General features: G+C 53.8%; 1 protein-coding gene across 16 annotated transcripts in view; it reads right to left on the bottom strand.

Annotated features, from left to right (window-relative positions):
• Window positions 1-13,210, bottom strand: part of RANBP3 (RAN binding protein 3) — a 56,965-nt gene that overhangs the window by 12,298 nt on the left and 31,457 nt on the right. For 11 of the 16 annotated variants that reach the window (XR_012331121.1, XM_073803360.1, XM_073803361.1 and 8 more), the window contains 7 exons: window positions 12,202-12,238; window positions 12,029-12,115; window positions 9,945-10,016; window positions 4,557-4,622; window positions 3,592-3,684; window positions 2,630-2,748; window positions 1,017-1,130 (listed from right to left, as the gene is read on the bottom strand). Coding sequence is in view for 15 of the 16 variants with exons in the window: in XM_073803360.1 (XP_073659461.1) it covers window positions 1,017-1,130; window positions 2,630-2,748; window positions 3,592-3,684; window positions 4,557-4,622; window positions 9,945-10,016; window positions 12,029-12,115; window positions 12,202-12,238 (588 nt within the window). In the remaining variant the exon portion in view is untranslated. The remainder of the gene's footprint in view (window positions 1-1,016; window positions 1,131-2,629; window positions 2,749-3,591; window positions 3,685-4,556; window positions 4,623-9,944; window positions 10,017-12,028; window positions 12,116-12,201; window positions 12,239-13,210) is intronic. The other 5 variants (XM_073803364.1, XM_073803370.1, XM_073803365.1 and 2 more) reach the window with 2 other exon arrangements.

The following is a 13,210-nucleotide window of genomic DNA, read 5'->3' as shown; positions in this document are numbered from 1 at the left end:
GAGCGGGGACGGGGGCTTCCTGGGCACTGTGGGGTGTTGGTCAGCATCTCTGGCCTCCACCTACTTAGTATCAGTGGCACCTACCCCCCAGCTGTGGCAATGACAAATGTCCCCAGACACAGCCACTGACACTGCCCCTCAAGCCTCCAGGAGCTTCTTGCCAGATGAGCTGCTGGAAATGGCACAGAGGGACCTTCAGTCCCTGGGGCTGGGACAGGTCTTCCGAGAGGGCCAGCGCGTGGGGTCCAGAACCCAGATCCCCTGCCACTGCCACATGCTCCCCACCCCCGACTCAAAGTCCCCAGACTAGACCAACACACCTGGGGGGCAGCCAGGAGGTGACAGATCCTGTTGCCTCCTGTGGGAGAGAAAACAGTATCTTTCCACCTGCCCTCCTTGAAAAAAACAAGGCGATGGCTCTCAATTGGGGGTGACATGGTCCCACGGGGAACATTCAGAACCGCTGGGGATGCTTTTGGTGGTCGTCACTGGGGGCGGGGAGGGGGTGCTGCTGGCATCTAGAGGGCGGGGGCCGGGGATGCTGCTCAACACCCTACAGTGCGCAGGACGGCCTTCCACAACTAAGAAGGATCCGGGCTGAACGACGCTAGTGCTGAAAGAAACCCTGAAGTAAGCACAGAAAAATCTCTTTGGTGACCTGGAAAGCATCGGATCCTAATGTCTGCTTGTTCCTTGGCTATAAACACGTCAGCTGTCAGGGCTAAGGTGCCTCTCTCAGCCTGGCTCCTGGAAGAACGAGGGGGCCTGCCGCCAGGAGCCACCGCTCAGCCCCACACTGGCAGGGGTGGGGCAGGGTGGGGGGCAGCCGGCCGGGGTGCTGCCAGGAGTCAGCAGCACAGCACGGAAGGGACGCAACAAGCAGCTGCTGGGCGCTGAGGCCCAGGACCACCCCAGACACGGCCCCCACTCCCCATCCCCGGGCAAATGAACCTGGGGGAGGCGTAAAAAGATCCCTTCACTGGGTCAACAGCTCATCCGGCCTTCTGACCACATACCTTAACTCTGTCCCTCAGGTTCTGCCCGAACACAAATGCCTGCTGTGCAAGCTCCTTCTTCTCGCAGCTCTCCTCAGAAGCACTGCTGGACTCATTTTTCTGCAAGTCTTTCTCCTGGTTAAAACAAGCAAACAGAACAACTGAAAAGAAGCCACACATCAGCCCCGAGAAGCGAGATGAGCCATCTCACACCATTGCATTTGCCTGGCGTGAATCCTGTGGAGCGGGCCCTGGGGTGGGGGACCAGGGAGATGCCCTAGGGCTGGGGGGGACCAGACCTCTCCAGGGAGGGGGAGGGGCGAGGTCTTGGCAGTGCCCTCGTCACCGGGGACACTGGGTGGAGACGGTGGGGTGGGGGGTCACGTCCAGGTCTCCCTCCAGCTCAGAGCCCTAGCCACCAGTTTCTGAGAAGCAGTATGCTGTGGGAATGATTCCTTTTTCCAATTCCACTAACTGTGGTTTCAGGGTGGGGGGCTCAGGGACATCTGAAGATTGAATTGGAGATGTTCATTTTCACCATTTGAGCCTGAACATCCGGCGGCGGTATGGCAGCGGGTGGGGGAGGCAGAGGGTGGAGAACCTCAGGCAGCGACCTGTCTGCTGAAACAGGCAGAGTGGAGATAAACACACGGGTGCAATCTGTCTCCGTACGTGGAGCCCTGGATGTGTTGCTGCAACTCGGATTTCAAGTCCGTCTCTGCCAACCGCAAATGTAGGCTCTTCATTAAATGCCCCTTATTTTCAGCTGCTATGCAACGCTACTGGAAAACATATGCACCTGGCCTATATAATCCCAGAACCCTGGAGGACTTTTTTTTTTAAAAACAAACAATTTCTGGGCTTCCCTGGTGGCGCAGTGGTTGAGAATCCGCCTGCCAATGCAGGGGACATGGGTTCGAGCCCTGGTCCGGGAAGATTCCCACATGCCGCGGAGCAACTAAGCCCATGTGCCACAACTACTGAGCCTGCGCTCTAGAGCCCACGAGCCACAACTACTGAGCCCACGTGCCACAGCTATTGAAGTCTGCACGCCTAGAGCCCATGCTCTGTAACGAGAAGCCACCGCGATGAGAGGCCCACGCAACGAAGAGTAGCCCCCGCTTGCTGCAACTAAAAAGAAAGCCTGCGCACAGCAACAAAGACCCAACGCAACCAAAAATACATAAATATATAAAAATAAAAATAAATAAATAAAACAAAGGATTTCTGAGCGAACTCCCAAGCACACTTCTGCCACTAGAAGCAGCACATGTGTATGAACCCCTGAGGAACTGCTCGGCTGTGGAAGAGGGACGGGAGACATCTCTCCAAGTACAGCGGTACAAGGCCCCAACAGACTACGTGCGTGGAAACGAAACAGGCCTTGGGCTGTCCGGCCCTAAGTGCCAGAGCCCTGCTCGTGGCCCCTTTCACTCAAAACCAACTGTGGAGTTCTTGGTGGTCTGGTGACCTGGCCAGTCAGTTGTGGTTACACATGGAGACCTCTGAGCAAATCAGGATGCTTTAGCATGGGCCAGCTTGGATACAGCCCAGAGTGGTCAACAGCCCATGCGCCCGGTGAGGCCCTGAGAAGCTTCACGTGCGGTGCACTCCCTGCCCCATTGCCGACGGACCTCAAGTGCTGGTGCCTCGTCAGACGGACTCCTCCGGGCGGGGTTGTCAGGCGAAGCCGATGTCGCTGCCCCCGGGCAGTCTGCCGGGACACTGACCCCGTTGGTGCCGCTGCTCGGGACTGTGGGGAGAAAAGGACAGCAGACATCTCAGAGGTCAGCCCGGACCACCTTCAGCACCGCTGCCTTCTACCATTTGGGCTGAGAGTGTAATGTCTCCTTCTTAAAGGAAAGGATCTGGAATCAATACAAATTCTTAGGTTAGAAAAACCCAAACCCAAAACTAACACCTCACAAAAGAAAGAATCCTTTATTACTTATTCCACAAAGAACCATGTGAATTTTCAGTTTATTTAGAAATACTACTACTTAGGTGAAAAAAAAAAAGAAAATATATTTGGGGAATAATTATGAGTTTTATAAAACTAGTTTTACTAATAGAGTCTTTTTTCTATGCACTTTCTCCTTTAAACAGTTGAGATTATGTGACATGTACAACTTTAAATCTGGCTTTGTTTAGTATTAGACCAAAACAATTTTCCATGCAATTAAAACCCTTCAGAAATATTAACTATTTTTGCTCCCGATGAAAAGCTCTTGAATTGTAGGGAAAGATTAAGAGGAAGAGAAGAAAAGTTTATCAGTATTAAGAAAATTAAGGATGAACTGAAAACCCCATCCTTTGTGGATATAATAGAAATATGGTTCAGGTCTCTTAGACATACAGGGCTGAGTTTTGCCTGCAAACACACAGGGACGCATCTGGGCCGCTCAGGGCTGGGGGGCCAGCTCTCAGGAGGCCAGTGGAACTGCCTGTCTTCCAGGCTCATTGGGGATTTGAGGGCTTGTTTCTCCAGCACTCTATTTCCCAGTGCGTTCAGCAGACGGGGCCAAAGCCACCTGTGTCGTGACGCGGCTGTGCCCTGACGTGTGAGCCTGGGAGGGGCCACGGCCGAGTCACTCACCGGTCTGTGAGAGCACCTTTGGCTGCGGGGCTTGTAGCACTGCTGGGCGAAGCACGCTCCGCTGCTGCTCCTTGGGCTTCTGGCTCGGCAGACCTGGGGACAGAGGTCGGCTTGCCCGGGCCCTCCGACCGCAAGGGCAGAAATGCAACCCACCCCCACGCCAGCTCTCAGGCACTTTACAGAAAAATTCACCCCAACAACGCATCTGATGTCCCTCTTGGGCTAGACTTTACAGGGAAGCATACTGAAAAAATTAAAAACCCAAGATATTTTCTCTACAGTTAGACATACAAATTCTGGCTATTGTTATTTTTATATGTGATTAAATGAAGCCCCCATGAAACTGATCATGTCTGCAAATTAATCCAGTGAGTACAGGAATGCTACAGGGGGGACCAAGAGACAGCTGTTCTCAAGCGTGGGGCTCAAGGGTCAAGGGCAGACGGTGAGGGGAAAGCAGCGAAGCCACAGTTCACCTCTCAAAGTTTAGGACTCTGCTACGGGTCACGTAAAGGTACCCCTTGCACCTGCTTCTCAAAATGCCACGTTGAGAAAATCCCTCTGCCAAACATACAGGGCAAGGACCACGAGAACGCTCCAGGCCCTGCAAGGGCTTCCCGTTGGATGTGACGTGTCTCGATGGCGCGAGTGCTGGGCCCCGCTCACTAGCGGCTGCTCTGCTACTCAGGGTTAACGCTGTGGGCAGATCGCTCAGCAGAGACAGTCTCACAACTGAGCTACTGCCGGGCACGGAGCCTGAACGCCACCCACCAAGCCGGGCCCGCTCCCTCGCCGCCACCTCCTCGGGACAGCGGGCTCACAGGCAGGAGAACCTCCCTGGTCCGACGGGCTCTTTCCAGCGGTGTTCCAGTGCTCACGTGTCAGAAAAGTGAGCCCGGACCGCACTGGCACGCAGAGGCCGCAAGGCAGCCACTCTGTGCTCCTCCTTCAAGGCGGACACCCACCTGCACTGGGTGCCTGGCCGTGGATCAGGGTCGGCGGCTTCAACCGGAATCCACTGCTCTTTTCCTCTACAAGCATAAGAGAAAAAAAAAAAGCGGGCCTGCCTGGGGTGGGGCAGCAAAGCTAGGAGGGACCAGGGGCAGAAGAGGACTGTGGTCTGGGCTTCGGTGGCCATGGGCCTGGGGAACTAGGGAAAATGTTTCCAAGTTAAAACAGAAGAGCAGAGGCCCATCCAATCCCGTCTGTAAGGGAGGAGGCTGAGGGCTGCAGGCAGTGCTGGCCCTGGGGTGAACTGCTGGCAACAGAAAACTGGAGGGCATGTGTGGGGCTGGTCAAGCTGCAGTCCACCCACCCAGCTACCTGCCGGGGCTGAGAGCTCGGAGGCTGGGCTGGGCTGTGCTCGCGGGCCCCAAGGAATATCAGGGAGCCACAGAGTTCTGGTCCCTGGGACCCAGCTCCCTTTCCAGGAGGACACGTCTGTAATCAGGAGAAGCTTCTCTACTACCAGCAGACCTCTGAGAAATGAGATGCATTTTCTGTGGTGAAAGATCAAAGGTGGCAGACGGCAGGCTCTCTCCAGATGTGCCCGGAGTGCTTGCGGCTAATGAGGGCGCTGGGAGGCCCAGGAGGAGGAGGCGGGGCCTCCCTCAGGACGAAGTCTGGGATGGACAACTATGCAGAGCTGACAGACACAGGGGCTCAAAGCCTGGTTTCAGCTCAGCCACCAGTACACACAGATCCCTTAATCCCTGCACCTTGGTGACTCTGCCCATCTCAGGGGGCGGGGGAGACAGTCTAATGCATTCCCTGACCAGAAGGATCAGGATAAAAAGCCTTGTGACTCCAATAGGACACGTCTGTCCCCAGAAGAGCCCAGGGACTGCAGCATTTTGGGTCCCAGAGGCAGCCTCACTTTTGTGCTAAGGTCCAGCCCACGGGGGAAAAAAACCCTTTTCGGGTCATAGGGAACAAGATCAAGACAGAGAAATCCCTTGCCTGTTTTTACACACCAGCAGCGAGCAATCCAAAAGTGAAGAAAACAATTCCATTTACAATAGCACCACAGAGAATATAATACTTGGGAATAAACTGAACCAACGAGAACTACAAAACATTGTTGGAAGAAAGTAAAGACTTAAATAAATGGAAAGATACCCCAAAAGGCCACACAGTGTATGACTCCATTTACAATGAAATGTCCAGAGCTGGCAAATCCACGGAGACAGAAAGTCGATTTGTGGTTGCCAGGGGCTGGGAAAGACAAAGTGGGGTGTGACTGCTCAAGGGTATAGGGTCTCTTTTTGGAGTGACAAAAATGTTCTAAAGTTAATTATGGTGATGGGTGCACAACTCTGTAGATACACTAGAAACCCTTCAACTGTACACAAAAACACCACCACAAACACACCTGGTCAGCCCACACTTTCAGGTATGAAACAAAATCAAATCAGAATTCCCAAACAGGGGGCTTCCCTGGTGGCACAGTGGTTGAGAATCCGCCTGCCAATACAGGGGACACGGGTTTGAGCCCTGGTCCGGGAAGATCCCACATGCCACGGAGCAACTAAGCCCGTGCATCACAACTACTGAGCCTGCGCTCTAGAGCCCGCGAGCCACAACTACTGAAGCCCGTGCATCTAGAGCCCGTGCCCCGCAACGAGACGCCACCGCAATGAGAAGCCCGTGCACTGCAACGAAGAGTAGCCCCCGCTCACTGCAACTAGAGGAAGCCCGCACGCAGCAACGAAGAACCAACTCAGCCAAAAAAAAAAACCAAAAAAAACCCAAAAGAATTCCTAAACAGGAAGGCCCTCTTCCTGCGGGCTATGTGTTGGTGAGCCAAACTGCTCTCCTTGGGCAAAAACAGGTTACAATAAGTAACTCTCACTGCTAGCTTGCATGAAGGAGCTGATCCCTACGGGCTCCGGGGAGTCTGCGCTGGTGGAGCTGGTGTTTCTCCCGTAGAGGGGTCGTTAACACCACACTCAGGAGAGCCAGACAGCACAGGATGCAGGGGAGGACATGTTGCCAGATGTTCCTTTTGGGAAGGGAAATACTGAATTACATTTTCAAAGCTCAGGATTATTCAGAAGATGATTGGCAATTTAGAAACATTAAAAAAATGCGATGAAATTCGTAATTCAGGTGATTTTAAAAAGCCCTTAGAGCTGGCTTTGCAGTGTTCACACTGGGGCTAGAGACTGCTCTCACCGCCCTGCTCTGACCGTTGGACCCCTGGGGCTGACCAGGCTAACCAGCAGGGGCGACAGGCCTGGAAAGTCACTGCCACTGACCCCGAGCACTGGGCCCAGTGCCTGGCCCACCCCAAGGATGCACAGGACATCCATGCTGAATGCTGCGGTGAATGGAGACACAGACGAGCGTGTGTGCCACACTCGCAATGGCAACCGGGGACTCGGGACAGCGGGGCCCAGAGCAGCAGGGAGGGTGCTTACAGGGTGGCGCACCCTGGAGGTCCTGCCACAAGCCCTGTCTGCACTGAAACAAACGTGGTCTCTTCTCATGGCCTCCAGAAGCTCACTTGTCCTGCAACGCAGTCAGGGTGCAGTGAAGAGGCACTGCCTGATGGCCAGAGCCCATCACGGGGGTGCAAGGTCACGCCAAGGTCACAGGGGTGCACAGGCCGCTGTACCCGTGTCTTCTCCAGGGCACATGCACGGCCCCCCGTGAGCTTGCTGTGGGGCAGCCTCCGTCCTCTGAATCATGCCTGAAGCAAGCAGGCTTTTTTGTGCCCCACCTCAGAGAGACCCAGGTGATGAGGGAACTCTGGATTTAACCAGGAAGGCAGATCAGAATTTAACCTGGTGTGTACCACAGGCTAAAAAGAATCTGAGAGAAGGCAGCTTGGCAGGGGCTTGAGCGATGAGTAAGTGTGTTGAGGACAAAGGGAGCCAGGTTTCTTGCTGTCAGAAAAGAGGCAGAAATACGAAGGGGGGGAAGGGGGGGAGGTGGGGCTACAATGAACCCTGTTGGTGCTGGAAGCACCCACCCGAACCGGGGGTGACCTATACAAGCAGACAGAATAGCAGAGGCACAGAAACACGTGCAGATGTGAGTGTGTGTAGGCGAAGAGGTCTACGTATGTCTGTGCTCCTGGCTGTGTGTGTTCTCAGCTCTGGGCACAGAGAGGGCTTGGGAGCGGCGACAGCCCAACGGCGACCAGCACGCAGAGCACTCAGATCTTGGTCTCTAGAGACCACTCTCCCCTAAGCAGAACCAGGATCCCCTTGAGGAAAGGGAGGGAAGAAGATGAGCCTGGAACCCCTTATGACAGAAAGAAAAGGACATGCTCGAAAGAATGATGCGGACATGGCCAAGGGGCACAGGCTTGACGCAGCTCCCGGCAGCCAACTGTGGGATGATTAAAATAAACTCATGGTGAAGATAAAATCTGAATGTTAAGGTAAACACTAATAACAACAGATTATAGCCCACTGACTAAAACAGGAATGCGAACATCCATGTGGCTCTAGTAAACACATGAGCAAGCAGTGGCAGAGAAGAGCTCTGCTGTCCAGCAGAGTGCCGGCCCACAGGAGGCAGAAAATCCCCGGCCGGCCAGCACCAGAGGAGTAGCCGCTCCCAGCAAGAAAACATCTCTGGAGGCTAACACTGCAGCAAAAAGTAAGAAGAGGAATGAGATCTTCCAGAGTCTCAAAGTATCTCTCCAGAAAATATTAATCAAAGGGTGAAACATGACTTTTCAGTGGAGAACCTGGGCGGGCTCCGCCCTATTCAAGTAACAGGACAGTAAACGCCATGAGTCACCTGCTACAGTGCACAGGAAGCACACAGCTTCACCTCTGTGGTGTTCTAGCCCCCAAGGGTAAGTTGGTCCAGTCACCGGGAAACAGCGGGAAAGCCAGGTTGAAGGCCTTCTCCAATGTAACCGGCCTGCACTCTGAAAGGTTATAAAAGCCGAGGCAAGCTCGAGGGACTGTTGCAGATACGTGATGTGTGAGCCAGGATCTGATGCCTTTGCCATGAAGGACATCACTGGGACGCCCCGGGAAAATCGAATGGGGTCTCTAGGTAGAGGGATAGAGAAGTGCTTTACCATTCTTAAGTGTTACAATTTTTCCCGCAAAAATTGAAGCTAAAAAAAATAAAAGGCAGGCAGGCAAGGAGCTAAGAATAAGTTCACTCTGCAGAGCGGCTGAGCCAGTCTATCACCGCTGCACGTGGCAGCGGGTCCAGGGGCCGGCCGGGCTGTGGCAGGCCTCGGAGGCAGGTCCGAGTTACCCGCCTCGCTCAGGGCTGCCCTGCTCTCAGTGCTGCAGGATAAAGGTTTCGGGGAAGAAGCGGGAGTGGGGCTGTCGCACAGACACCTCGGGGGCGAGCATTAGATTCCTAACAGAGCTCGAGGGCTGGCTTCAGTGGCTGATCACCCACCACGGCTGACACGGCCCCCGGGGTTCAGAACGTGACTCGCTAGGCCAGTGCCCAGGTCTTCCCAAGGACCCCTACAAACCAAGCTCCTCTTCAGGCCCCGTGAGGGGGGTCAGCTCAAAACAGTTTGCCTTTAGAGTCAAAATGAATTCAACTGTTTGAAACAATGTCTCATCAAATCAACCCTCAACGTTCTAACAACTTGCCTCTTCCCTCGACAGTGCCCTCGTGCCAGAGTATGACTGGTCTCGCAGCGCTTTTGAAGTCGGCAATGAATTTATATAAGGCAGGTTGGGTTACAGAATTAAGATGGTTACACTCGCTCATTAAATCTTTTATGAGGAATTTCAGCCACGTGGGAGAAACTTTCAGGAAACCTTGGAGTTGCTTCTCTAGTGAGAGACCAAAAAAGGAAAGCCCCACATTCTTCAGAAAGGATCAAGCTATTTTCCTTAAAATTCTAAGGCTCTGATTAAATATATTTATCTAAACAGATCTAAGTAATGTTAATTCATGTGAGAATTTAATACACAGAGAAGGGGTCTGGAAAATTACATAAACTTCAGAGTGGTTACCATTGGGATGGCAGAGTGCATGGGAAATGGAGAGGTGGATTCTTTTACTCTATGTATTTCTGAGTTTTTAATGATACAAACGTATTATTTGTGTAAACTTTTGAAAAATGAGTAGTATACTTCATTACAGTTTTTTTTTGTTTTTGCTTGTCTCTCTCTCTTTTTTTTTTTAAAAGGACTTGCAACTCCTTGTAACCAGGCCCTGCTTGTAGAAACAGAAATTAAGGGCTGATGAAGCCTGCTTCACACCAGATTCCAAATCTGTGCAGTGAAGAGTTGGGGAACATTTAGGAACTGAAAAAGAAGGTTGCCTTCAAACCACCCATTCCCAATTAAGACCTTGCTTTTCATCCCAGGAAACCCCCAGTGACCAGCCGAGAAAGGTAAAGGGACGCGAGGGCTCACCTGGTTCTGAGTCAGAATTGCCTGCAGATGGCTCGCAGAAGGTGGATGGCATAAAAACATTGTTTTTTGATACTGTCAACAAGGAGGTGCAGGCAGGGGAGGGAACAAGAGGAAAAACAGTGTGAGTAGGCAGGGTAGACGTGCACAGGATCACTTCTCCCACCTGAGGGGTCATCTCCAGGCCCCACCGTTGGGGAAAGGGGGGTCAGCATTGTGAACCTGGCCTTTGGCAACTCCCAGTAAAAGTGAAACCCTGGGACTCTTTCTAAAGCACAAGAAAGGTGGGTGTCCAGTGGAACAGCCTGAATCTGTTTGATATCTACCAGTTGACTCTGGCCTGCTGTGGCCACCCGCCTCGTCCTTGTGCCCCTGTGGGAGCAGCCAGGAGGGAAGCGGATGCACCCGATGTTCCGAGTCTCCCCTGGGGCCAAGCCTCAGGCCCTGCTCCTTGTCACCAGTCGGGGCTCGGCTGGCTGCAGACCCCCTCCCCTCACCTGTTTAGGATCTTACAAAATCAACTGCTTCCCGGGTTGTGGGCCAGGCAACAATGCAGTGGGGCTGAAGATCTAACTGTGCGGACAGCAGGCAGCTAGCTAAGTGGAAACAGTGCAGTGCAAAGGCCTCCAAACGTGGGACTGCTTGTGGCTCCACTCCCCTGATGGCTGAGCGCTGAGCATCCCCTAGGTGGTGACGCGCGAGAGGAGAGGGCTAACGCCTGCTGGTCCTCTACCCCTTCAGCCTACGGTCACAGCACAAACCACCTCCTCTTTTCTCCGCTGCACCTTCTCGATGCGCAAAGTGCGGTTCAGCAGTGGACGGTGAGCGGGAAGGAGTACGATCAAGGCCAGGAAGTGGACGCTCCCTCCTCCTGTGGTAAGGCTCACGTGACAAGCGTGCAGAGATCCTTAGAAAAAGGACGTAACCGCAGCCTGCACTGTGGACCGCCCGAACGGCTCCTCAATGCCTGGCTAGCAAACGACAGTGCCTCTATTCAGGGGGGTCTCCCGCAGTTGTGAAAAAGGATGAGGCGATGTCCAAAACAAGTGTTCAGGGAACAGGCATGAAATTAAGTGTTACAGGGATGAGCGTAAGAGGACACTCACTTTCTACACTGTACGTTCCTGTGACGTTTGCATTATTCTTGGAAGCAGAAACAAAGCTTCCAGGAGTGTCTCTTTTTCCCTTAAAGTGATATCCTTAGGGCTCACACTTGTAAATGTTTTACATGAATTCCCAAGAATGAACTTCAAGCTGGGGAACTGGAGAGTGTCTGTAAGCCAGCACCGCAGACAGCACGGGGCGATGCCAGAGTGGACGGAGCCAGGACCGGGGGCGGGAGTGGGGAACCCTGCCGCAGCTTTTACCCTCCAAGGCGCAGGGGTGTCCCCAGGCTTGCAGAGCCCCCTGCTAAGTAGTCCCAGCATCTCCCTCTACCCCAGGAACCCGCCTCTTGCCTGAACCAGCCTGTGTCCACCAGCTGGTCTGCTGGCCTGTGTGTGTGTGTGCAGACCTGGCACCAGGCTGGAGCTTCCAAGCCCTTGGGCCCAGCCACAACCACAGGGACAGGGTCCCAGCCTGGCCAACGCTTCCAGGCTCCCCCAAGCCCCCTCGTCGGGGAGCTCACGGTATTCCACCACCAAAGTGCCTGCTGGGGCCACTGGACTCCCTCCTATGTACTGTCTGTGTGTGTGCCTGGGATTCTCAACTGGCCCACCGGGCTCTAGGCACATGGCTGAAGGGCCAGGAGGACACCCCATTTCCCCCACCTTCAGTCAACACATAGCCAGCGGCCTTGCAAGGTGGACGTGCGCTTAATGGTCAGAGCCCCGACCAGGGCCCTGACGGTCCCTTTCAGAGGGACGATTTCTTCGCAAGCCTTGCTTATTAATAGTCTACTAGGTCTCACCCCTCCAGACGGGGGCACCTGTGCTACCCTCGGGCACGCTCCAGCCTCACTCCTGACGGAGACTGAGTTCTAACGGGATGTGCACAGGGGACAGACAGGGGTGTGAGGCGCTGGAGGGGAACAGCGGGCTTGGAAACACAGGTGCTTTCACCGTCTATCGAAGGGCTGCAACTGTTACCTGACTGTGAAGGCGGGAATTGCGTTAAAGAGGATGTTCTTTCTCGCTTGACGGGAGGGCAGTAATTTCCATCTTCTCGGTCAGAATCTACAGAAAATGAGGAGGAGGAGAAAAATCAGGCTGCTTCCGCTTTTACAACCAAAACTGGTGAAACATTTGAGAGATTTCCTCACCTTCTCCACCTTCGGGGCTGGAGCCTCCGGCTGACCTCTGAAACAAGAACACATGTAAGGGCGGTCAGAGAGGGCCGCGTGGCCCAGGGCACGGCAGCTCCTGACTTCTGCCACAAATGGATCCCGAAATGTAGCGTTGAGGGCACGTGGCCTGGGCTCAGTCACCCGGGTCACAGACAGGCTTTCAACCTAATGCTCAAAAATCCCCCATGAACCGTCACGCCTCTGCCTCACCAGGCCTCGTGCCAAGGAATCCTCTTAACGGCTGGGAACGCGTTCCCAGCACAGGATCAGTTTCCGTGTTTCTCCACTGGGTACAGCTAACTGGCGTTCCCCCACCCCAGCCCCCCAATTCAAACACTGAAACTGGATCTGGCCAAGTTCACTTTGCCAAGAGCTGGAAAGCAACCCTCTCTGCACCCTGAAGGGCTGCAGGACCGCTGACACTGGCTGCGTGACACTGGGTCATGGTGGTTCCCATTCCTGGCCCTGGCACATCCCATGGTATGGAACTGTTTCAAGGTGGGCTGTTATTTCCAGAGCAGCCGAGAGCTTTGAAGCCTTGGGCTGAAGTGTTCAGAAGAGAATCCCCAGGTACAACAGCTCAGACCGTAGAACCCACCGAACAATCATCAGCTGAGAGTGAAAGGTGGCTGAAGCATCTCCTCCTTGACAACCTCTAATTTTAGAATGCGAACGAGCAATTAAGAAGCTTATAATGAGCCCCCGCCCCATGTGGGATAATACACAGTCCCTGCTGTACATCCCCTCTCAGGGACATGAGATTCTTCAGAACTAAGCAGCCAAAAGCAAACTCTGAAGGGTGAACATCACCACCCCCGCCCCCGGGTCACCGGTTTAAGAGCAAGCAGGGGAGCCAATTTGTTTATTTTCAGAAAAGCCCCTCAGGAGTTAAGTTTAGCCAAAGGAGGACCACCTGCCTCGAGGAGCTGTTAGGGATTAAATGAGATGATGCATGGGAAAGTGCTTGGCAAGCTGCAAAGCCGTG

This window comes from Tursiops truncatus, chromosome 3 (assembly GCF_011762595.2).
Source record: "Tursiops truncatus isolate mTurTru1 chromosome 3, mTurTru1.mat.Y, whole genome shotgun sequence".
Classification (NCBI taxonomy): Eukaryota; Metazoa; Chordata; class Mammalia; order Artiodactyla; family Delphinidae; genus Tursiops; species Tursiops truncatus.
This window is presented reverse-complemented; position numbering and strand designations above follow the sequence as displayed.